At 59.1% G+C, this 23,647-nt stretch overlaps 7 protein-coding genes across 7 annotated transcripts; 4 read left to right on the top strand and 3 right to left on the bottom strand.

The window, feature by feature from the left end:
- Nucleotides 1–224: 224 nt before the first annotated feature.
- Nucleotides 225–1,717, top strand: BDZ90DRAFT_262827 (hypothetical protein; the record flags this gene model as incomplete). Its single annotated transcript, XM_025508535.1, has 2 exons — nucleotides 225–828; nucleotides 900–1,717. 2 exons carry the CDS (start codon nucleotides 225–227, stop codon nucleotides 1,715–1,717), a joined length of 1,422 nt encoding a protein of 473 aa, XP_025359586.1.
- Nucleotides 1,718–2,056: 339 nt separating this feature from the next.
- Nucleotides 2,057–3,823, bottom strand: BDZ90DRAFT_234579 (heme peroxidase). Its single transcript, XM_025507065.1, has 3 exons — nucleotides 3,484–3,823; nucleotides 2,962–3,405; nucleotides 2,057–2,878 (listed from the first exon to the last, which is right to left on the bottom strand). The coding sequence occupies exons 1-3, from the start codon at nucleotides 3,588–3,590 to the stop codon at nucleotides 2,395–2,397; spliced, it is 1,035 nt and encodes a 344-aa protein (XP_025359585.1). The 5' UTR covers nucleotides 3,591–3,823; the 3' UTR covers nucleotides 2,057–2,394.
- Nucleotides 3,824–4,110: 287 nt separating this feature from the next.
- On the bottom strand, nucleotides 4,111–5,620 carry BDZ90DRAFT_234575 (terpenoid cyclases/Protein prenyltransferase). Its single transcript, XM_025507064.1, has 5 exons — nucleotides 5,293–5,620; nucleotides 5,053–5,221; nucleotides 4,804–4,982; nucleotides 4,541–4,746; nucleotides 4,111–4,472 (listed from the first exon to the last, which is right to left on the bottom strand). The coding sequence occupies exons 1-5, from the start codon at nucleotides 5,546–5,548 to the stop codon at nucleotides 4,176–4,178; spliced, it is 1,107 nt and encodes a 368-aa protein (XP_025359584.1). The 5' UTR covers nucleotides 5,549–5,620; the 3' UTR covers nucleotides 4,111–4,175.
- A 164-nt stretch (nucleotides 5,621–5,784) lies between these two features.
- On the top strand, nucleotides 5,785–7,383 carry BDZ90DRAFT_234573 (hypothetical protein). Its single transcript, XM_025507063.1, has 2 exons — nucleotides 5,785–6,510; nucleotides 6,583–7,383. The coding sequence occupies exons 1-2, from the start codon at nucleotides 6,170–6,172 to the stop codon at nucleotides 6,884–6,886; spliced, it is 645 nt and encodes a 214-aa protein (XP_025359583.1). The 5' UTR covers nucleotides 5,785–6,169; the 3' UTR covers nucleotides 6,887–7,383.
- A 767-nt stretch (nucleotides 7,384–8,150) lies between these two features.
- Nucleotides 8,151–11,696, top strand: BDZ90DRAFT_228641 (hypothetical protein; the record flags this gene model as incomplete). The annotated part of the gene is made up of 3 exons (XM_025504825.1): nucleotides 8,151–8,346; nucleotides 8,676–9,496; nucleotides 9,567–11,696. 3 exons carry the CDS (start codon nucleotides 8,151–8,153, stop codon nucleotides 11,694–11,696), a joined length of 3,147 nt encoding a protein of 1,048 aa, XP_025359582.1.
- Nucleotides 11,697–12,402: 706 nt separating this feature from the next.
- BDZ90DRAFT_262822 (TBCA-domain-containing protein) lies at nucleotides 12,403–12,835 on the bottom strand (the record flags this gene model as incomplete). The annotated part of the gene is made up of 2 exons (XM_025508534.1): nucleotides 12,403–12,706; nucleotides 12,777–12,835. The coding sequence occupies 2 exons, from the start codon at nucleotides 12,833–12,835 to the stop codon at nucleotides 12,403–12,405; spliced, it is 363 nt and encodes a 120-aa protein (XP_025359581.1).
- Nucleotides 12,836–14,886: 2,051 nt separating this feature from the next.
- On the top strand, nucleotides 14,887–23,229 carry BDZ90DRAFT_262821 (hypothetical protein; the record flags this gene model as incomplete). The annotated part of the gene is made up of 4 exons (XM_025508533.1): nucleotides 14,887–15,019; nucleotides 15,108–15,487; nucleotides 15,566–20,387; nucleotides 20,456–23,229. The coding sequence occupies 4 exons, from the start codon at nucleotides 14,887–14,889 to the stop codon at nucleotides 23,227–23,229; spliced, it is 8,109 nt and encodes a 2,702-aa protein (XP_025359580.1).
- Between the last annotated feature and the right edge of the window lie 418 nt (nucleotides 23,230–23,647).

The raw sequence follows: 23,647 nt of genomic DNA, 5'->3' as shown, positions 1-23,647 counted from the left end.
TGAAGCCGTCATTCTCAATCCGATGGCGGCCCCCAATACCGTCCCCATTCCTTCCTCGTCGTTCGGTATTCTCATCCGCCCTCTACCCCTGCCCTCGACCTCGTCGCCCAGAGCATTCATCTGAAGGTCCTTATAATGCTGGGCCCTCACCTTTCGCTCTTCCCTCGCCCTTCCATCCCAATCCCCGGAGCCCCCAACACACACCACCTAGGTCCACCACTACGATGCTCACCTCCAAGTTTCTCATTCTTGCCTTCGCCCTCTTCATGGGGTCCACTGCACCCTCAGTTGATGGAGCTCACCTGTACGCCGGACGTGAGCTCACGAGCAGGGCCGAAGTGACTGCCCGGGCCGAGCTTAGCAGCAGGGCCGAAGTGACTGCTCGGGGCGAGCTGACCATGAGGGGCGAGTTGAGCACTAGAGGCGCCCCTGCCGTCCCCACTCCTGCCTACCACGTCCGCGATCTGAGCAGCAGGGGCGAGCTCAGCTCTCGAGCCGTGACGGCTCGTGATCTCAGCACCCGTGGATCTCCTCAGGCCGCCGCTACGCCCGCCTTTCAAGCTCGCGAGCTGACCAGTCGCGGTGAGCTCAGCAGTCGAGGAGCACCTATGGCTGCCGCTACGCCTCTCGTCGCTGAAGCCCGCTCCGAAGACGAAGAGGTGCGCGCTGAAGCAATGCCCATCACTCTGCCCCGCTTCGACGTCGGTCACGGTGATGGCTCCGAGAACGTCGAGAAGCGAGACAATCTCGACGCCGATGCCGCCTTGTTTGCGCCTACGGCTCGCGTCAGGGTCGGCAACAGGGAGCATGTCATGTTGATCGTACCCAGTGAGTAGCGGGCAAGGTATTTTTCTGCATGAGCCAGCTCAGCTGATCTCAATCTTGTCCCGTCCACCCAGGCTATCCTCAGACCGTCTTCACCCCTGAAGCTCGCTACGCAGGCGGCCGCCCCACCAAGTTCAAGGACACTGTCAAGCAGCAAGACGGCTCCGTTGTGACCGACACCATCTTTCTCGACTCGGTCAGCCTTGGCGGCGCCACGGCCAACAACGTGGCCGTCGGTTCCTCCTCCGCGCCCGTCCCTTCGCTCAACGGTGGAAGCATCGCTCAGTTCGGCGCCGATGGGGTAGTGGGCTTCACGGCCGACTCCAATCCGGCAGGATACAGCACCAGGGTCAACAAGGTCTTGAAAGGCTTTGCAGGCTCCCTCCCCAGTGGCAGACAGGTCATGACTGTCCGCCTCGCTCCTGGTCTCAGCTCGGGTGGGTTCGTCACGATCGGTCGCAAGCCGGCTGGCTTCAAGATCAGGACGGCGTACAGTGATCAATGGGCTGCTGCGGGCGTCAAGCTGAACGGGATGGCCATCCCTATCGCCACCGTCGACACGGGTAGCCCCTTTGTGTACGTGCCGCTCAAGGTCGCCGAGCAATTCTTCCAGCAAGCCAACCTCAAGACACGTACCGTGCCTTGGCGGGGCAGCAACGTGCTCGAGGCAGAAGTAGACTGTGCTCGTGGCTTTCCCATGGAGATCAGCTTCGGGGGAGGGGTGGTCAAGGTGCCGGGCACTAGTGGCGTATTCAAGGACAGCAAGACGGGAAGGTGCACCGCTGCGCTTAGGGGTAGCCCGGAGGGGGAGTCTATCCTTGGCTGGCCTCTCTTCAGGGCTGCGAGCGTTTCATACGATGCAGAGACGCTTGAGATTGGCGTCGAAGCGTGATGCACTTCATACAAGACCAGATACAGCCGTGCTGACGTGGTATTCCGCCTTTGACTAGCCCTCACAAACACTATTCTCCTCGAATGATAATACGATGATCCAATTCCTCTCCCTTCAGCTGTGGTAGAAGACTGAGATCGGCATTCAGCGCTCAAGCAGCTCCACGAGATCACCTTGCTGCTTCGACGAGTGACTGGACAGATTGCATCGCGAGCAGCCCCCAATCTCGAGCGTGCGGGGAGGGACACGGCGGGGCCCCGCGCCAAGATGTGCGCGAGCAGTTTGCTTTCAATCTTCACTCCTAAAGGAGATCGTCATCCATTTCAATTCTGAGACGAGCTCTATGATTGAAAGGGTTCTATGAGACGAGAATAATATCGACCTGGAATCGCGAGACAAATAAAACTGTGTGTGCAATCGAGAGGCTGGAAAAGTGCCGCTAGAGACGAGAGGCTAGGTCATGTGACAAATGGGAGAAAGGTGGGGACGTCGAGATGGAGAGCGATGCGAGGGAAGGAGGGCGGCACGAGCCGAGGGGAGGCAAACAAGCCAAGAAGCCCTCGGCAGTCGAGCTCCGAGTCCTATTGAGAAGTCGACTCGTAGTGCAGTCGGCGACTTGCTATTCCTCTTGATCCTCCTCCTCTTCTTTCCCCTCTCCATCATCATCCTCGTACCGCTTAGAGCTTGGCCTTAGCGTGCATGACGCCCTTCTCATTCTCCTTGGCCGCGCCACTCGCGACACCATCGCCAACCTGTCCAGGAGCACCTGGCCTGTCCGACTTCTTGGGCGCCGAGTCGTATCCACCCTGCTTCGCATCCTTAGCCGCCTTCTCCAAGTGGTGGAATCGCGCGATCCCGTCCTCATCTCTGTAGACACCCAACTCGATCAGCTTGGCAAAGACGGCAGAGAAGTGCTCGTGGAAGAGCTTGGCATCTTCTGCGTACTTCTCGACCCACTCGCGGAACGATGGGTCCTCGATGAGGGAGTGATCCGTAGGCAGCATCATGAGCTCCTCGTCCTCGTCGTCGCCGCCGGGAGGTGTGGCGACCCACTGCCATGAGGCGCCCTTGTCTGCTGAGTCTCGCGGAAGATCCTTCTTCTTCCAGTTCAGCTTGAGAAGCAGCTTGTAGTATTGGTTCGAGAAGCGGATCGGCGAGACGCTGTGTGCGGGCGGGAGGCAGCAAGAGGGTGGATCAGTAGCTGGACGTCAAGAAGGCTAGCATCCGCCGCAGCTCGTACTCACACCCAAGGGCCCTTGAAGCCTGACCTGTCAGGATGGCACCTGCCAAGGTTATGCGCCCCGCTCAAGGCGACAATCTCCTGATCGTTGAAGCCCATCCTGTAGAAGACGTGCCTCAAATGGTCCGCAGCCTGCGCTCCATCCGGCAATCTTCCCCTGGGAGGGATGTACGAGTCATCCGAGAAGTCCGACCTTCCCGGCTTCCACGGAATCAAAGGTCCACCCATTGCCTTGATGGCTACAACGCCACCAAGGGTCCAGAGGTCCGAGTAGGTGATCCATGGGTGCTTCTCCTTGATGGGCTCGAGGAAGATGCGGGCGTGCTGCAGACCAGCATTGGCCGGATCACCGCCCTCTGCTTCGTAGCGCATGCCTGCGCCTACTGAGCCACCCGTGTTCGTCTTGGCGTCGTAGGTGCCTGATGCGTGCCAGGCTAGGCGGACAAGGCTGCGTGTGCGGGGGAGGGGACGGATGTGAGTTGGACAAAGGTGATGGGATGGCGGGCTCGAGCTCGGAGCAACTCACACTGGTCCGATCGACCCGTCATCATAATCCTTCATCTTGAGGATGGCTTCGATGTCGCGACGCACGGCATCGAAGTCACCCGTGAGCTGCGTGGGTTGCGCGGCCATACTGATAGCTGAAAGGTGCTGGTGGCGGTAGGGTAGTGGTGATACTGATGCTGTCTAGTGTTTGACCTCGTCTATCGGTGGTGCTTGGTAAGGAGGCAAGATCGCTCGATGGGGTAAATGCGGGGGAAGATCTATTTGATTGGAAAGAGGGAGAAAAGATAGCAACTCGTGGCAGATGGCATTGCCACGACGAACCTCGCAGTCTAACGGCTCAAGTTGAGCCGTCGTCCAGTGAGGCTCACGATAATCATCAGCCGCTTGACCGCCTCAACGCCCGCCTAGACGCCCGCACACCCTACTTCCGGTCTTCGTCGGTGAGCCGGCGCGAAACACAAGAAACGGGAGTGGCCGTTTCAGCAAATGCGTCGCGCCCGCCCGCCCGCCCGCTCTGCCCCCCTGCTTATGATAGTGCGTCGGGCGGGCTGTGAAAGGACAGGTGTGCCGACCCGACAGCGGCCGAAGCAGAGGAAGGCTCACATCCACGCCACCGTTGAAAGAGATACGCAGATGATGGTGGTGTGATGAAGACGTCAAAGTTATTCGATGCTATGCTATTGGCTATACTACAGTGAAGACAGCACCGCGCTATCTTGATAAGCAACTGCGGATCCACTTGACCGTCTCTGTCCCGACATTGAGGCATGGGTCGAGGTCCTGCGCCAGCCCATCCCTCAACCCGCAGCGGGTGCGCCAGTCATCTCTGCCATCCTCTCCTTCGTCTTGGCCTTCTCTATGGATGGCAAGGGCAGCGAGGGAAAGGTACGAATGCATGGCGTCCGGATGGTCATCTTCTGTCTTGGGTATGCCCCCCACGGCCGTCTGCAGGGAGAGAAGGTGGACGACGTTGCTCTTGCGGTCGATCAGGTCGTGGCGAGAGAGGATCTGCGAATGCGAGCAGGAGGATCAATGGATGATATCGGATGGTCCGGGGCGACCACTAGATTACTCACGGCCAGCGCAGCCCCACACCAGAAGGAGTAGCAGCTATCCTGGGGCTTGTTGATCCTTCCATTGAAGCCACCGCCTTCACCCGTCCCTTCCTCGCTCTGCCTCGCCATGAGCCAGGAGGCAAGTTGCCTTCGATCGCGCTGCGAGAAGCGGGCTTTCAGTGCACCCGCCATTGAGTAGGCGGCGACGGCGCAATAAGTCGATCCGCCTGCGAGTACGGCACGTGTGAGCTGCTATGCGTCGCTGCGACCTCTTGCTCACTCACCGTGAGATTCCTGTCTTGCTCCTTGCGCAAAAACTCCATCGTAGGAGCGACACGAGTCGAGGTAGTCGAGTGCTCGATCTACATCGACACCTGACCAATCGTCGACCATCGTACAGATGGCAAAGGCGCAGTAGACGAAGCGTGGATCACGCTCGAGTGAGCCAGGACATGAGGCGAAGCTGGCAGTCAAAGGAGGGAAGTAGGATGAGCAGGTGTGGCCATGGCCTTTGAGCGGGGAGAGGGGCTCACCTGCCATCGAGCTGCTGCGTTTCCCTCAGGAGAGCCTTGATTCCCTCCCTGTCCAACCGCGCAAAGTCGTCCCTCAAGATGCCTAAGTTGAGCAGTGCGGTATATGTCATTGCGAGATTGCCCTTCTCTCCTCGAGATATCGCCGGCGATCCAACAAAGCCACCAGAGTCTACATCGCGCAAGCATATGCGCATCGTCAGCGACCAATGCCATTCATCGTATCGCAGCCCACGTACTCACCAGCCTGCAACCTCCAGATCCATTCTCTATACCCCTCGCGCTCTTCTGATATAATCTTGTCCTCCACAACGCCAAGTAGATCGAGCGCAGATAGGCAGAAGAAGGCCATGGTCATTCGCTGTGTATCTGCTGAGGTGTACGGGCGTGGAAGGAGGCGGAGGTGACGGAGGAAGAACGAGGCATGCTTCTTAGCTTCCAGAACGAGGCGAGAGGATTGAGGTGAGGAGTCGCTTGAGGAGACAACGTCATCTGCCATGCTGGGCAGCTGCGCTCCCTCGTCAGCGCTGAAGAGGAGACAGCAGATATGAAGTTGACCGACGGCTGCACGATGAGGAGCAACGAGAAGACGAAGGACTCGGCGCTCCTCCCGTTGACCGGACTGAGAGGCCCTGCACGGGCCCTCGCCATTCAGCACATGAGTTCAAGATCATCACTCGACGGCAAAGCTGTCTTCACTTTTGGTGCAGGCAATGACAGCGATGCGTTCATCGCCTGCTGGTGGAGCAAGGGCTCTCATTGTTCTTAAGTTTTATATCGCTATGCCAACTGCGACTGCTTCTAGCTGCGGAAGGGGTTGCTCGTCTGCAGTCAGCGCCACAGAGAGCAAGCTCACGACAATTGGCTACTGGCGCTCGGCGAAAGACGATCAATTCGATCTCCCTCTGTGTGACTATCGAGTCGATGCGGCCTCATCTGCTTCAATAAAGGAGGAACACGTATGGTAGAGCTCGCAGGCGGGGTTCGGAGGCTGGGATGAAATGCTCCGCTCGTGCTGGTCGGCCTCCACATTCAAATTCTCCTACCAACCTACCTACTGTTGTACCTCCTTCTGCTCCCTCGGCCCTCCTTTCCTCACTTCAAATCAAGTTCGGCCACGATGACCTCCTACCTGCCTCACGACATCCAGTCTCTACTGCCACGCTCCTCTCCTCAGACGGCTTCCCTTCCATCCGTGGGCGAAGCAGCGCCCGCCTTCCCGTCCTCGTCGGACATCAAGATCGTCCAAGGCGGCTCCAGCGGTCAAGACATCAACTTTGCCACTCCCAGCAAGGGCACGCTCGTCGCCTTTGTGCGTCATTGCGGTTGTCCCTTTGCAGAGAAGGAGATCAAGCTGCTCGGCCAAGTCGACAAGCAGTATGGCGGGCAAGGAGAGGTGCAAATCGTCGTCGTGCAGCATAGCGATGAGGAGGAGACGAAGAAGTGGTGGGAGAGAATTGGGTAAGTCTGCGAGCAAGAGCCCGAGTGAGCTGTCTCACAGACATCGCTGACCCCCTCGAGCACCACTCGCAGTGGCGCCACCTCCCTGCCCCATGCCATCCTAATCGCGGACCCGCAACGCACTCTCTACTCGTCCTTTGGCGTGGGCACCCTTGGTTGGGGAGGCCTCTTCTCACGCTCGACGCTCAAGGAGCTGACAGACCTCAAGAACAATGAGGGCATCGTAAATACCACGACGGGCGCAGGTTCGTGGAGATGGCAGAACTCGGGTGGATTCGCCGTCGACAGGGAGGGCAAGGTCAGGTGGGTCAAGGTGGCCAAGGATGCGGGTGATGTTTGCCCTTACGATGGAGAGGCTGTCAAGTCGCTGCTCTAGAGTAGAGTAGTGGCATCAGGTCCCTTACCTTTTACGCCCTGATCTCTGTGCTCCCCATGATACTCTTCTCGATATATCCAGCCGCTGAAGGCTTCCAACGCAGCCGCCCTTGCCTTGTCGATGTGGATGGATGCCTGCCTGCCTACCTGCTTGCTCGCCTGCCTGCCTGCCTCATCAAGTGAAGATACCTCCGTGCTGCTCTCTATGCACCACTAATCCGGCCTTGGCGGTGGTAGCTTCACTGGAGCTGACGAGCAAAGGCAGCATCGAAGGTAGGCCGGATGCGCGGGCTTCGTCGTTGCGCAACACGTCGCGGACGTCCTCCTCGATCAGGCTCGTCGATGAATGTGAGAAATGACTGCGGGAATGCTGCGAGAGTTGGCGGCTACCACAACGCTGGCTGCGTTGACCTGACTTCGCCAGACGCAGACGAAGCGGAGTCGAGTCGTAGTTCAGCCCCGCTGCGCGAGAGACAGACCCTGCTGCCAATTGACAATCTTTGCTGAGTGAACGATTAGATGGCTGTCCTCACGATCCTTGCTCCATCACCAAAACTCACGCATCGCGGTGAAGCTCAGCAAACAACTCGTCAAGTTCCTCGCCCTCTTCGTCCTTGACGTCTGTGAGCATCGGGACGATCTGGGGACCAGCGAGGGAGCGAGGGAGAGCCGAGCCGACTCCCGTCCACGCACGCTCCCCTCCGATTTACGCAGTCTCCGGCGGACTGCCGTCAAGAAGAGCAGGTGCGAGTCGAGGGAAAGCTTTTCCGAGCCTTCAAACGTCTCTTCACCTCAAGCCTCCGCCTCCGACTTCTCATCGCTCGAAGCCCAATCATCGCCTCTTCGTGACGACGCTTGGTCGCCTCGTCGCTATCTCGAAGCAGTGGCAAACCAGCGTCATCTTCCTGTCTCATTCTCATCCTCCTCACACCTCAGTCTGGCGAAGCACTGAAGAGAGGTCAGCCACTTGCTATCAAGGCCTTGCAATCCCTGTAGCACCGCTGCTACTCCATCACAACTCTTGTCTCTCATCGCCAACACGGCTCACCGGCTATTACGCCACCGTCAGTCATTACAGTGGGGAGGGAAGGGAAGAAAAGGAAGGGTCGTAGTTGACGAGTTGGCAGAACAATAGACTGGCATCGAGGAGAGAGACGGCGTTGCTCTACTGGTCTGTTCTCAGCTGCTTCATTACTTCACATTGCTGAGAACAAGGCAATTGAGAGAGAGACTCTTTGTGGCCGCGGACATCAAGCCACGCCAGCATGTCACCAGACGCAGGCCAGCCCGCACAGACTCAAGGCCGGCTTCATCAGTCCCTACCAGCCTCACGATCCTCGTCACCCAGCGGCACCTTTGCAGCTGCGCAATTCATTGCTGCGACACAGCCCGACGTACCCCAAGACTCGAGTTTCGAAGGAAGCGCAGCCGTCGAAATCGCAGCGCCAGCCAAACACGAAGGTGAGTGTCAGGTGTGAGCGCCGCGCTACCGGTGCTACCGATCACCCGCGCCCAATCGAGGACCCTAAGCGGCGGGTCATTGATATATGTAGGCACGGGCGTAAAAGTGGGCTGCCGCTACTGCGGGAATGAGGCGACTCAATTCGTCCCGCGTCGCGAGAAGGCCTGGCCCTTGCCCTCTACCGCCTCATCACATTTGGATTGCGGCTAGCATGTTGCCGCGGAGCGGATCATTGTCGTCCTCGTCCTCGTCTCCCATTTGCTCCTCCCTCTAGCAACCTACTCACGCCTCCATTGCTCTTCTCCCTCCTCATCGACACCACCTGTAGCATCTTCTCAGCCTCAAAGCAGCACACACCAAAGCCCATGGCAGCGCCGTCAGCCAACGAAAACACGACAGATGATGCCAGATACAGCGCCCAGCAACAGCTCAGCGGATCAGCGCGAGCAGCGTGCGGGATCTCAACCGGCTCACGTCAGTGAAGCATCCCAAGACACGATGATCTCGCCCTTGTCTGCTACGCCATCGTCACCGCCGACTCTTCGTGCATCCCATTCTCCGTCGTCTTCTTCCTTCCACCACGCGGGCAGCATGTCCAGCTTTGGCGCCGCAGCTACGACGGCAGAAGCATACAGCCTGGCCGATCCATACCGCTACCCACAGCAGCAGCAGCCGCAGCCTGCCTTCATGTCGGGCCAAGCCGGCATACCGGCCCCTCCTCCTCCGAGCCAGCATCAACATCTCTACCGATCGGATTCGACGCAATTGCCTCCGCCTCAGCAGCAAGCTTACCAGGCTTATCAGGGAGGTGGGAGAGGGATGCAATATGCAGCTGATCTCTCCGGTGCCACCGCCGGCTACGGGCCTGCTATGCACCCAGAAGCAGCGTTTGCATACGGGTCCAGCGCAGGCTCGGGAGGAGCGGTCGCAGGAGGGGCAGGAGCACAGGGGGCTTTGTCGGTCTCGGCAGCCAGCGGTGCCGGGATGCCGCAGCAACACTATCAGCAGCAACAGCCGCCGCCGCAGGGCTACGCCTCATCTCCACCACAGTCCGGGATGCATCAGCAGCCTGCTTACGAGTCATTTGGAGGACCAGGAAGGACTGACTCTGCCAGTTCCGCACAGTGGCCTCCTACCTACGCTTACTCGGTGAGCAGATCCACAGCAGCATACAAGGAGCAAGAGTTGACTTTACCTCTTCTCGCACCCCTCTCTGCAGCCCTACACTAGCGTGGCCGGCTTTTATCCTTCCCCAACCACTCCTGGACCCATGCCACCTCAGCCTTATGTCTCCGCAAGCAGTCCGGAATATGCACAACTTGCCGCCATGGGCTACCACGAATCGGTAGCCGCATCTCCGCAGTTTGCTGTGCCGGCCTCTTCGCCTGGCACATGGGCCCAACAGCATTACCCACGTCAGCAGCCGATGGGCTACGCCCCGCCACGAGGTCCAGCCCCAGCACTGGCCGCGTCCTCTCCGTCCTCACGAGTTGGCTACCGCGGTTCAGGCTCGCAAGGCAGAGCGTCCCGCGCACCTCTCCGTCAAGACACGAGAAGCACCGGAGAGCCGGCAGAAGGTGCTCTCGCTACTTCTCCGACGGAGGCTGGCTCAGTGGATTCGAGCTACGGCAAGCCTCCGGTCGGGCTGCGATCAGAGCATGTCATGTGGGTGGGCAATGTTCCCGCAAATGCGTCTCAAGCCGAATTGCGCGCCTTCTTCTCTCAGCTTCCAGCCGACGCACAAGACGATGACGAACCCAGCCTCAACGAAGCTGCTCCTCATGGCATCGTCTCGATTTTCATCATTGCTCGCTCCAACTGCGCTTTCGTCAACTACTCCACGCCTTCCCGCCTCGACAGGGCCGTACTCTTCTTTAATGGCCACCCGCTTCGTCCTCAGGACCCTCGTTGCCCGAAGCTCGTCTGCCGCATCAGGAAGAAGAGCGACGAGGTGCAGGCTGGCGTAGGAGGTCAAAGGGGCAAAGGGCTTCACGTCGCTTTCCTCAAGGAGTACCGCCGTCGCGAGAGTGAGAAGCTCGGCCAGTCGCGCGGCGAAGGAGAAGGTCCAATTGCACAAGGCGCCAGCGCAAGCCCCTCGACCAACAACAAAGCACAGACGGACTGTCTCGACGTAGCGGGCCTGTCACTCAGCGACACCTCCAACCTCCGCGGGGAAGCAGTCGCTTCACTCTCTTCGCCCAACACTCTCGCCTCAGTCGGGTCAAGCTCCATCGGCAGCTCGAGCGCAGAGGTGTCATACACGAGCACCAATTCAGGCCTCCTCGGCCACCCGGCCTTTCGCACTCGCTACTTCATCCTCAAGAGTCGCACAATCGAGGAGCTGGACCGCTCCGTAGAGACGCGCACATGGGCAACGCAACCCCACAATGAGGCTGTATTGGCGCAGGCTTTCAGGAACAGCGACAGAGTGATCCTAGTCTTCTCGGCCAATGGGAGTGGGGCCTTCTTTGGGTACGCAAGAATGGCTGGGCCTATCCCGGGCCGGGAGGCGAAGGCCAATCGGTCGCAAGAGACTGAAGCTGTCGCCGCCAGCGAGCAAGACGCGCCTAGCGGACCTACTCTCGTCACCTCACCTCAGGCTTTGACGCCCAATGAGGAAGCACAAAAGGCAGAATTGCTGCCTGGCACAGCTACGGGCCTTCAGACTGGCAAGAAAGCCTTGACCGACGACGGTGTCATGAGAAGGGACATGATGGCGAATGGACAGCCTTCAGCTGCGATGGACAGCAGTGCCGCAACATCTGTCTCGTACTCCTCGTCGCTCACGCCAGGTGACTCAGCCTCAAGCGATGCCCGAGCGGCCACCCAGCTTGCTACGCGCGCCATCATTCACAATCTCCGCATCGACCAGCGAGAGAGCCAGCGCAAGGCTGAGCAATTGGAGCGTCAGCTCGCAGTGCAGGAGAATTTGGCTGCTTCGGGTCAGGCAAGAGTGCGAGACAGCGAAGCAACCACTTCACCTGCTGCAAAGCAAGACGGCGGCCGATCGATTGGCACCGCGACTCCCACCCCCACCATGACTCTCTCGCCCTCTACAAATACAAGCACCGCGGCAGAGGGCGCCTCAGTCTCAGGTCCCTCTCCCTCCCCCTCGTCAGAAGAAGTTTTCGGCCACACCTTTTCTGTTGAGTGGGTCCAAACCAATTCGTTGCCATTCACGGCTGTCAAGCACTTGCGCAACCCTTGGAACGAGAACAAGAGTCTGCGCATTGCTAGGGATGGGACCGAGATCGCCATCGATACCGCCGTTGAACTGCTGGGAGTTTGGGAGAAGCACGTTGAGGGCGGGCAAGCTGGCGCCTCGACTGCTACGGCTCCGGCGAGGTAGAGATCCACCAGTCCGAACCTGCAGAGAGCCGGAAGGAGGGGCGCTGAGTAAAACGTCCGCGGCGTAGTCATCAAGTCGACGGCTCCCTTCCAGAACCCAATCCACCTGGCCCTTTACCAAGCCTCGATGGACAAGGCCGTCTCTGGCATCTCGCCCGCCACATCCCGTCCACGCGCAACCGCCACCACGTCACGCTCCCACCCCGCCCCCACTCATCCACTACTACATCCAGCACCTCATTCCATAAGGCTAGACGGATCGCACAGCATATACGATTCGCGCACAAACGTCACGTCACGGCCGCTCAATTCCTCGCTCTTCTCGCTCCCGCTCCACGTCTCGATCAACACTTGCAACCTGTATACATGACAAACTGCACCAGCAAGCAGAGCCTCTGAACTTGTACTCTCAGTCTCTCTTCCTCCTTCGATATCTCCTACTCGGCGACACCTTGGCGACGTCTTTCTCCCCTTCGCCTAGTGTAGTGACCTCCCGTTCCTTCCCCTCCTCGCCAATCTACATCATCTACCAGTGTGCGTGCGCGGGAGTGACTCGTAATTCATAGAGTCGTGTTGTTTGCGCACATCGCCCTCTCGGTGTGAAGCTGTCATTGGCACTGGCGTCTGGCCAAGGTGTGACGTTGTCTGCGCGCATCGTCGCAGATGCCCAGCCCTCCCTCGTCATCTCTGACATCGCTGCTGCAAGTCTATGCCTCAGCCCCATCAGCCTCATTAGCTGCAGCCTCAGCCCCTTGCAATGCCTCCTGCGCAGCCTTCGCCTCGAGCGAAGCCGCCAACTCCTCATCCAGTCCCTCAGCAAACAGCTTCAGATCCTCGACCGCAGCCTCGAGTCTACGGCGACAGTCGGGTACCATCTGGAGGCAGTCCTGCAGCACCTTGTGCTGCTGCTTGACGTTCCACTCATCCGCGTCAGGTTGTGCTTCGAGGTTCGTGATGCGTTGTCGCTGCTCTTGGGCTTCGCGGATGTAGGTTTGCTCTTCTTTGGTGAGTCTGGGCGAGGAGGAGGCGGGCGGTGATGCGTGAGAAATTGACGACATCGCTCAGCTCCAGTATGACGCACCTCTTGACTACTCCCGTCTTAATGACCAGCTGTCGCTTGATGGCTGTCGAGTCGCTCATGTTGACGTGGGCGTGCAGGATAGAAGGTCGAGACGGGTCGACGAAGTGTTGGTTTCGCGTCTGCCCTCGACAGCTGCTCGCCCTTCCGCCTTCCGGCCGGGTCGGAAGAAGGCCTGAAGGTGGCCTCTTCAATCGCGGCATCACCAACTGCCGCCCATACGAGTTCAGCACAAGTTTTTGAGAGCTCGCCATCAATCAAAGAGATCGAGAGCCTGTGCTACTGCTCAACATCGTCGTGCGAGATCGCATGCCCAAAGCCGTGTCAAATGTCCCGAAGGGAGACGTCGATACCAGAGCCGCCGCTCATTCGATCCCTTTCAACACCACATTGCAAGCAGATGCCGCACGACAATGCGAATCTCAACGCTAACCTTGATTCGTACTGGTGAATGCGACGTATTTGTAGCCAGGTGACGCCTGCGCAACGACATCCAGAAGCACGCCGCCAAGCATACCGCGTTACGGCCGGCTCGTCTTGCTTCTTAGCTTTCCGCCGTCGCCGGCGGCGGCGGCGGCCTAGATGGAAACCATGCTGAGAGCCGTGCACCTGGCTGGACAGCTGAGGTCAACAAACAATGGGCCGCTTCGAGCATCGTCATCACCACCTCCTCGCCCTTGCTACGTATTGCGATTAAGGCTTCGATTCGCCACCCCGCACACTCGTACGACCTTCAATGCCGCCGTCAACGGTTACGCGGAGCGGCAAAATGAGGTGACGTGCCGCGCACTCTCAGCGCTCGACCCTCCCCATCTGTGCGCTCTCTGCACTGCACTTCATTCTCGCCTCTTCGCTACCCCGCAACGATGTTCAATTACTCGTACCCTTCTCCCTCTCGTACTGTGCCTTGATCCGTAACGCTCTTCGGGGTCCGTACCCTCGCTCGCTCGCTCGCTCGTCCCTCTCGCATTTGCAGCTCCTTCCACGGTAGAAGATGGGCGCAGGTCGTCACCAATCACGCGGCTGCCTCGACCTGTAGGCGAGGGCGGAGCCAGCGCTAGCCACTCAGGCAAGGAGGCTAGTGGTAGCAGGCAGTCAAGAGCAAGACGCAGAGAGACAGGGCGCCTCGCATCCCACTGTTGGCGTGCCGCCGCTGGCCAAGCGTCTTCCTCTTGCGGTGCGTCTTGCTGCCGTTCTGCCGCCCCCCGCATTCATTGCCTCATCTCTCTGAGAGGGCGGCACTCGAGCAGCCTTGAAGTCTAGGTCGTCTTTGCGTCGCAGTCTCCGATCTGAAATCGAAGCTCCGCAAAACGCCAGGCCGTGCCACTACGCCTGACAATCGACGGTGCAAATACGTCTTTTGGTCCACAGGCAGGCCTAGGCTGCTACGACGCTGTTGAAGCTCTGAGAGACCGCTTTTTCTTCGCAGCAAGCAGTGGCAAGACGCCCGCTGCCATTAGCCCCCCGCCCAATTTCGCTCGATCCGGGGTGAGGCAAAGAGGCTGCGCTGCGCTGCGAGACCAAGACGAGGGAGAACAGCCAGAGTGTGAAGTGAAGCGGGGCGGAGAGCGGTCGCACTTCTGCATCGTCTGCGCCTGGTTGACGCTGCTCACCAACTACGCCTTGTTCAAACGACTCTCACGCTCGTCGTCGCTGCGTTTACACTCCTTTCTCATTACCAGTCCCTTTCCCTTCTGCTCAATACCCCTTGGCTTCCCCCTTCCTCCTTCAACTCTTCGGGTGCTCCGTGGCCCTTTTGCTCCTTTCGCCCTCGTCCTTGTCCTCTTCCGCGCTCCGCATCTTCTGCGGGGCCTCGCCGCCGCTGCTGCATCGCACCCAGGAGTCATTGCCGCCGCCGCCGTCGTCGCCACAGCAAATACCATCGACTTGCGGGCCGCTATCCTCTTCTGTCTTTCTCTCCACGACAGCAAGGGAACAAGCCCACGCCTCAGAGATCACTTCAGATCCGCTGCTGCGCTAGCAGGGACGCGCGCGCCACCCGCCACCACAATCGTCGTGGCCAGTTGAAGGTCTCTTCTTCACCTCTCATCCACCTCATCTATCACCCCTTCATCTTCAATCGAATACAAACCGCTTCCTTGCGCGCATCGTCATGGCCGACGACGCCTCGTATGGGTCCAGGACGGACCTGGTCCGAAGGCGGCGTGGCGGAGCAGGTAGTGATGGTGGTTCAGTCAGATCAGGAGCTGGCATGTACCAGCCTGGTCGACCCATGGGATACCTTTGTGAGTAGGCTGCAATGCAGCGCGGCTTCCCAACACATCATTCACTGACATTAGCATTCCCATGTCCTCCCGTCCCACCTCGCCGCAGACGCTCGCGGTACACCGTACGAGCACAAGTACCTGAGCAAGAAGCTTGGCTTCTGCTGTCTCTTCCTCGCCCCTCCGATCATCATCATCACCCTCGTGATTACCTTGGTCCCTGTACTGTGGGCCATCGGCAACCATGCTCTCCACACATCGCAGCTTCACGTCTACGCTGCCAATCTCACCGACATTGGCAACTCATCCTTCCCCTTGTCGATCGAGGGTCAGGTCAAGAAGACGGGTATCTTCCCTGCTCACCTTTACTTCCGAGAGCCTGTCGAGGTGTACTGGAACACACCGCCACCAAATATGCGCGAGCTGCACTTGGGTTCCATGACGCTCGACTACATCGGTGTCGCGGCAGGTCACGGTCGCGTCAAGCAGGTGCGTGGCGATGGCGAGATGTGATCGCGCTTCCCTCTCACTGACTCAATACTCTGCCCTCTCTTGGTGCGCACACAGGCCACGACGTTCCTGATCCGCGATGAGGAGGGATTCGGCGAGTTTGCCAGGTTCCTCGTCTCTGAGCCCGAGTTCACTTGGCAATTGCGCTGTGGCAACGTCCACGTCGAGGCCTTCAGCTTTTTGCCTACATACAAGAACCTCGTCTTCACCAAGGACGTCGTCTTCCAGGGTATCAACGGCTTCTCTGATGTCAAGGTTCTCGACTTCCAGCTGCCCGGTGACGACCCGCGAGGGGGTATCACGACGCAGGTACTCACGCAGCTGCGAAATCCGTCACCGTTTGGTATCCAGCTGGGCACGTTGAACCTCGGCCTGTACTACAGGGACATGTTCCTCGGCGAAGTGCAGGCCAACAATGTCAACATCACGCAGGGACTGAACAGTATCCTGATCGCTGGCCAGCTCGTGCCCCACCAGGACAACTCGACGGAGCTTGACTTGCTTGGAGAGCTATTCACGGGCTACATCAACGGCGAGGCAGTCCCCGTCGAGGCGCGCGGTATCTCGACGAGGCTGGCCAATGGTCAGACGGTGGGATGGCTCAGCACGGGTATCCAGGCCCTTGTGGTCAACGTCCCGCTGCAGACGCCCATCCCCATCGACCCTATCAAGGGCATCACCATCGACTACCTTTCGCTCATCTACTCGGAGCAGAACCCGTACAACCCTACGACGTTCTCGCAGGCTTTGCGCGGAAGCATTGGTCTGCCCTTTGGCTTCTCGCTTGACATTGTCTCGCTGTCCAACTCGATCAGCATCATCTACCAGGGCGCCCATGTCGGTGACATCAATGCCGGCTACTCCAATTCCACGACGCACCTCGACATCATCAGCGCTGGTGAGACGACGGGTGTCATTGACATCACGCTTCCCCCTTCGCTGCTTGTCCTGCCCAACAACACGCAGGCAGCGCGTCAGGAACTCATTGCTTTCCAGAACGCCTTCACGTACATGGAGGCCGCTGACTTCAGGCTGATGGGCTCAGCCAAGGCGCTCACAGACACGCCGCTTGGTCGTGTGCTGCTCAACGGCATCAAGTTCGGTGTAGGCTCTGGTCTGCGTGGTCTTGCTGGCCTGCGAAAGTACCCCACCGTCATCAACTCGGTGGATGTCGTGGGTGGTGCTCCCGACGCCATCTCGCTCGTCGTTGGCACTACCGTTGTCAACCCGTCGAATTTGAACTTGTCCGTCGGCGACTCCATCTTCCAGCTGCAGAACGAGGTAGTGCTGGGCAATGTCACGCTGCCCAACCTCAACCTCGCCATTGGCCGAGTCGACGTAAACGCCACGTCCTTCTTCGACCCCAACCGTGCTCCTCAGGGTCTCGAGACGCTCAACCGCTTCATCTCGGGTCAAGACACTCAGCTCAACATCTCTGGCTTTGCTGATTCAAGCGCCATCGAGTCGCTGGCGGTCACGCTCAGTGGTATTCGTCTCAACTCGACGTTGCCCGGTCTGTCGACGAAGCTCGTCAATGCTGCCAATCTCACCGTGCTGGACACGACGGGAATTACCGACTCTGTCGCCAATTCCGTCGTTGGTCTGGCAAACCCCTTCACGGCTGGCCTGACGATCAACCGCATCGTCGCCAATGCCTCGTCCAAGGGCATCTTCATCGCCAACATCGATCACCGTCTCGAGTTCCTCGCAAACGGCAAGGCTTTGACCAACTCTCCTACGATCCCGCTCAGCCTCAACCTGTACCCGCCTGACATCTTTGGTCTTCTGCGTGGCCTGGTCGTGCAGTCGGGCCAAGACCCCAGGTACCTCGACGGCGTTGTCGCGTTGGGCGGCTACACGTACACGCCGACGACGGCTGCGAACGGCAACACGCCTTCGCGCCGAGGTCTGCCTGGTGGATCGGACGAGGAGTCGTTTGTGCTGGAGGAGGACGACGAGTTGTCGCAGATGCTCTTTGGCGTTGGCTCCAACCCTGGCGCCCTTGCTGAGGCACCGCACTCTCGCAGCGATGGCAGCGAGGAGGACGATGGCTTCGAGTTTGCCAAGCGCGCCGCGCCGTACGAGGACCACGAGCAACTGGCCAAGCGCATCGAGCACATGGAGCTGACGAAGCGTGACAACCTGTACACGGGCTTCAATCTGCCGAGCTACGTCGATCGGGCGTTCGGAGTGGCCACGCTCAACCTCGAAATCGTCTCTGACGCCAGGATTGGAGAGTACGACACGACGTTGACGTTCTCACAGACCGAGGTTCCCCTTGGCACGGACGAATCGCTCAACAAGCTGCTACCCGTTTTGGCCTCGCCCATCGTGCAGAAGATTGTCGACAATGCCGTCCTCAACATCGATCGCGTCACGATTCTCAACCCGCAGCCAGAGAGCTTCCAGGTCGCGCTCCAGGGCACCATTACCAACTCTGGTCCCTTTGACGCCACGATCTCCTTCCCTCAGGGTCTGAGCATCTTCTGGCAGGGCCAGCTCCTCGTCCAGACATCCTTCCCGGACGTCCAGCTCAAGGGCGACACGGGTGCTTCTCTCAACGTCATGGTCGAGGCTCGCGTGCCCAGTGTGCCCTACCTCACCGACTTCACCAAGTTCCTTCTCACGCAACCTTCCTTCGTATGGTCGATTCGCGGCGAGGGTCTGTCGGTGGCGGCGCTCGGCATCACGGTGCCCAACATCGCCATCTCCAAGGACGTTCAGCTCACGGGTTTCAACGGCTTGCGAGGCATGGTCATCATCAACTCGTTCGACCTGCCATCAAACGACGAGGCCGGCGGTATTCATCTCACTGCTCAATCGACGATCAACAGCCCTGCCCAAGTCGGTGTTCAGCTCTCAACATTCGGCACTTCGATCACCCGCAACGACACTCAAATTGGCCCTGCCGCGGCGCAGAATGAGTTTACGCTGCAGGCCTTGGCTGTTACGCAGCTTCCTCTCGTCGGTCGCTTGATTCCTCAGAACGACGATACCGGCCTTGCCGTCCTCTCTGAGGTCTTTACGCGCTTTGTGCACAACACCCCTAGCAACATTGTGGTGCATGGTGAAAATGCTGGCCCCTCGAATGTCGCCTGGCTCAATGACGGTATCAAGGTCCTCGCCGTCGACGTCTCGCTGCCCGCGCAGGCATTTGACGTCATTCGAGTCGTCTCGATCAACCAGCTGTCGCTCTTCTTCACGGTGCAGTCGTCTTGGGCACCTCCGACGTCGTCGCAGAACACGACGGCCAACTTCTACCTGCCCTTTGCTTTCCCCGTCGATATTCAGAACACGGGTGGCCCCTTCATTGCCAACTACAATGGACAGGATGCCGCCGTACTCAACATTCCGCTGGCTTCGCAAGCTACCACGAATGTCGAGGCGCGCATTTTGACCCTCGTCTTCAACGACGTGCCCTTCGAAGTCTACGACAACTCGCACCCGACGTTCTCGCAATTCCTGGCTGACACGACGGCGAGGGACCAAGTCACTTTCAATCTGCATGGTGCGGCGACTGCCAAGGCCGGCACAGCTGCTGGTGTCGTCACCATCTCAGACATTCCATTCAATCTGCCGACGAACATCTTGGGTCTGCAGAACCTCAATGCTCGCCCCGCCGTCGTCTCGAACCTCGACGTCGTGCATGGATACCCGACGTACCTGCTGATCACAGTCAACACTGCACTGTACAACCCGTCGGACATTACCATTGGTGCCGGCGACGTGCGCTTCGCCGTCTTGTTCCAGGACCGACCCATCGGTATGGCATTGATCAAGAACATCGTCTTGGTACCTGGAACCAACATTGTGCCCACGCAGATCAACTACAGCCCTCAGGGTGCCGAGAACGTGCGCGCCGGTCAGACGCTGCTGGAGAACTACGTTCAGAACATCACGTCGCCCACGATTGTCGCTGGTACGCAGCAGACGACGCCCATCGAGTCGCTCGTCCAAGCCCTGTCCGGCATCAGGCTCACGGCCGAGATCCCGCCCTTGATGAAGCTCATCGTCATCGAGGCCCGTCTCGTTGTGCCCAAGGATATTGCGCAGACTGGCGTTGCTCAGGCCTCCGTCATGATCGCCAACCCCTTCACCGCTGGCATCAACATCTTGAGGCTGCACGCGCTCGCCAACTACTTTGGTCCCTCCGACTATGGCTTGATCACGCTGGGTACGATCGATCAAGACTTCACCAGCAACCCGCTGTCGAACCCTGGTCACCAGGTCACGACATCGAGGCAGATTCCCATCAACCTCAACATCGACCCGAAGAACTTGATTCGCTTCATCTTTACCGCAGCCAAGAACACGGGCACGAGCCTGGGCCCCTTCCCTCCGTTCCTTCAGAGGGTTCTCGACTTGCCCGACACGAGGACGACGATCTCGCCGTACCCTTACGACACCCCGCCTCCGTGCAACTCTGGCAGGCAGTTCGACATCTTGGGTGCCATCTTGAACTTGCTCAAGGGACTGCAGACGTCGATTCCCATCGAGTCGACGCTAAAGCTTGACGATTATCAGACTGACCTCAACTTCATTCAGCAGCCCGTCCCCACCGACACGGACAACACAGCGCTCTACCTTGTTGGTCCTGCTGCTGCCCCGCTCATTCAGATCATCGTCAACGAGGCTACGCTCTTCTTCACTCAAGCCAATGCGACCAACCTCGTCAACACGGGCTTCGACGTATCGCTCAAGGGTTCGCTGCTCACCGATGCGCCGGCTGATGCGTACATTGAGTTCCCTGACGGAATCTTGGTCGACTGGATGGGCTCGCAGATCGCTATGATTGAGCTGCCGCCCATCTGCTCGGCTGCTGGATCAGGTACGCCTGACCTCAACACGCAGGGCCACCTAACGATCACCAACCAGGACCGTGAGTGCGCGCGAAGGGACTGGCAGTTGAACACGCTAACCTTGCTCGCTCCTTATCAACATGCGCAGGATTCATCGACTTTGCCGAGTACATTCTCAAGAACCCCAGCTTCACGTGGGATATTCACAGCCCCTCCGTCAAGGTCAGCGCCGTCGGTATCGCGTTTAGCAACACCATCCTGCAAAAGTCGATTTCTCTCGACGTCTTCAATGGTCTGCCGGGCATCGTCATCACGTCGTTCGACATCCCTGGTGAGACGTCCAACGCGCTCATCATCAAGGCCGACGCCAATATCCCTTCGCCCTCGGCATTGGGAGTGCAGCTTGACACGGTCAACTTCGAGATCTTCTTCATGGGCGTAGACGTCGGGCCAATTCAAGCGACGGGTCTCTTCCTCGCTCCCAAGCCTGCCAGCGGGCAACCTGGTGTTGCCAATACGCTCGCTCACACGACTGGTCAGATCCAGGACCAGACAGGCAACACGGCCAACCTCAACGTGCTCGGTATCCTCTTCTCGCAATTCTTGGCCGGCAACAACCAGACGCTACAGCTCCGCGGTGTCTCCGTCGTCACAGAAGCAAACGGCAACCAGCCCGTCTCATGGCTCACCGCAGCGTTCAAGCGCTTCCAGACCAACGCCGTTCTCCCTGGCCAGATCTATCAGATCATCTTTGCCATTACGCTGTCCGACTTGACGGCCAAGATCTTTGGCCCGGACCCGTACGTCATCAAGGGATCGAACAACCAGACGGTTGCCATCTTCGCCAACCCCTTCCGCTTCTCGCTCACGCCCATCAGGGCTGGTCCCATGATCACGCTCACGTACCAAGGCGTCGACACGGCTCAGATCAATCTCCCCTCAGCTCCTGTCCAGGCAGGCACGTCGAGGGGACCAGACGACAGGGAGCAGCTCTTGCTCAACTTCAAGGACCAAGACGTCGCCGCCATCGATCGCCCTTCGTTCCAGGCCTTCTTTGCCAAGCTCACTGACACGGACCGAGCTGACTTCGGTCTCAAGGGTACAACGTCTGTCCTTGCTCGCACGGTCATTGGAGATATTCCGCTGCAGAACCCTGGAATTCCCTTCAACGTCACCACCTCGCTCGCTGGTATCAATTCGTTCAATCACGTCTTCACGACTTCAGACCTCGTCGTACAAGGAGGCACGCCGCAGTACATTCTCATTCCGCTCAAGGCTACCCTGGAAAACCCGAGCCAGCTCACCGTCTTTACGGACCAGGTCAGTCTGCCCATCGTCTACAGGAACGTCTACGTGGGTCGTGCCATCATTCCGCAGTTGGGCCTCATTCCCGGGACCAATGTTATCACGACGAACTTCCAGTACATGCCCGACAACCCTGGGAACGAAGTCGCGCAGAATCTGCTCCGTTCGTACCTGCAGCCTGTCGAGCAGACCGAGTCGACGCCGCAGCTCAAGATTCCCATCGAGATTCTGGGCACTGGTGGTGGCTCGCAGCCATTGACGCCATACGACTCGCTCGTTCCAGCACTCCGAGGCGTCCAGGCGGACGGCACCATCGATGGCATTGGCTCTCGCGTTGTCACGATGATCGACGTCTTCCTCTCGCTGCCCACGCTGTTGGGAGCCCTCAACCTTGCGGCCAACCCCACCGTCAGCGCCAAGCTCTACACTCAGGACCAGCTGCCCGCTGCAATCACCTTCAACACGCTCAATTCGGTCATTCGCAGCGCAGATGAGCCCTTCAACTCGGACCCGTACGCCGTTCTCAACAATACTTTCGACCCAGGCTTTACCACGCCCGGCGGTACGATCAACAACCCGGGCACAGCCATCAGTCCGACGATCGAAAACATTCGCCTCGTCAAGGGCAACGGTCTCGTCGGTCTTCTGGCTTCGGTACCTCTCATTGGTCACAACCTGAACGTCTTCAATCAGCTTTCGGTCAACATCGGCTCGGATGGCGGCGGGTACAACGCCCCCTCATTCCTCTACGATGAGATCAATGTGAAGACCCGCTATTTCATCTGTGCCGATGAAGCGGCCACGGTCTGTGTACCCCTCGACATCGGTGCACTTGGCAAGGGCCTGGGCGACCTGCTGGGTCTCATCCAGGGTATTCTCAAGCTTGGCGGCGACTTTGCTAGCGCGCTTCTCGGCGCTCTCGGCAACATCCCCGTCTTGGGAGGGCTTTTGGGCGCAGCTGGCGATCAACTTGGCGGCATTCTCGGCCTGCTCATGGGCGCCAACAACGGTGCAGCCGCTCCTGCCGTCGCACAGGCCCTCGCTGCCAATGGCACTAATCTTCTCACGCAGGGTCTCGGCGCCGCCGCAGCGAATGGGGCCGGCACGCTCACCACGCTCGTGAAGGGCGCCATCACGGCTGGAGATGCGGGCGGCACGCTTCCCGCTTTCGCCAGGACCATGAACTCCAACCAGCTTACGACGGTCCTCGAGCAGGGTCTCAACGAAGCTCAAACGTCGGCTTTGGCGAATGCTCTCAAGGCTGTGGGCTCCGGTCTCGTAGGCCTCATCGGCGGCCTGGTCAGCAATCCTGTAGCAAAGGCACTCATCTGTGACATTGGCGAGCCACTCGGTCTCGGCCTGCTCGTCAGCGCAGGATGCACCACATCGGCGGCGCCCTCTACCACGGCCGCGACGTCAACTCCTGCTGCTCAGTCTCTCGCAGGAGATGCGACGTCAGCTGCGGGTGGTGTGGCAACTACTGTGCAGAGCGCAGTGAACAGCGCTGCCGCACCAGTTTCCAGCGCTGCAGCGCCAGTGGCTTCGGCTGGCAGGTCAGCTGTGAGCAATGTACTCGGCGGAGTGACATCGGTTCTTCGCAGAGAACACGACCTTTAAGTGACGGCAGCATGGCAGTGATGGCGAGGTCGTAGCAGAGGGCGAGCGTGAGGATGAGCGGGGCCTCCCCCTCACGTGCCGCTGCTCGCTCCCTCGCCGCGCTGAGATCCAAGCGATACCCCGGTCCCTTCCCTACACACACTCCTTTGACTCCCCTCCTTTTTTACCATTGCAGGACACTGCTTGCTCCGCGATCCCTCTTCTCCGCCGCGCTTCGTTAACTGCCAAGTTGTTGTCGCCTCTCGATATTTTGCGTTTGAATTGAAAGAATTTCCGAGACACTGCGTGGGCCTGTCATGACGGGCCGTGAGTGAAAACCTGCATTGACCGTGTGCCCAAACGTGTACACGGCTTGAAAGAGCGCGGTCCTAGATAGGATTGAAGCTCTGACCATGTCTTAACCTCGCTTGATAGATGC

This window comes from Jaminaea rosea, assembly GCF_003144245.1.
Source record: "Jaminaea rosea strain MCA 5214 unplaced genomic scaffold BDZ90scaffold_17, whole genome shotgun sequence".
NCBI lineage: Eukaryota > Fungi > Basidiomycota > Exobasidiomycetes > Microstromatales > Jaminaea > Jaminaea rosea.
This window is presented reverse-complemented; position numbering and strand designations above follow the sequence as displayed.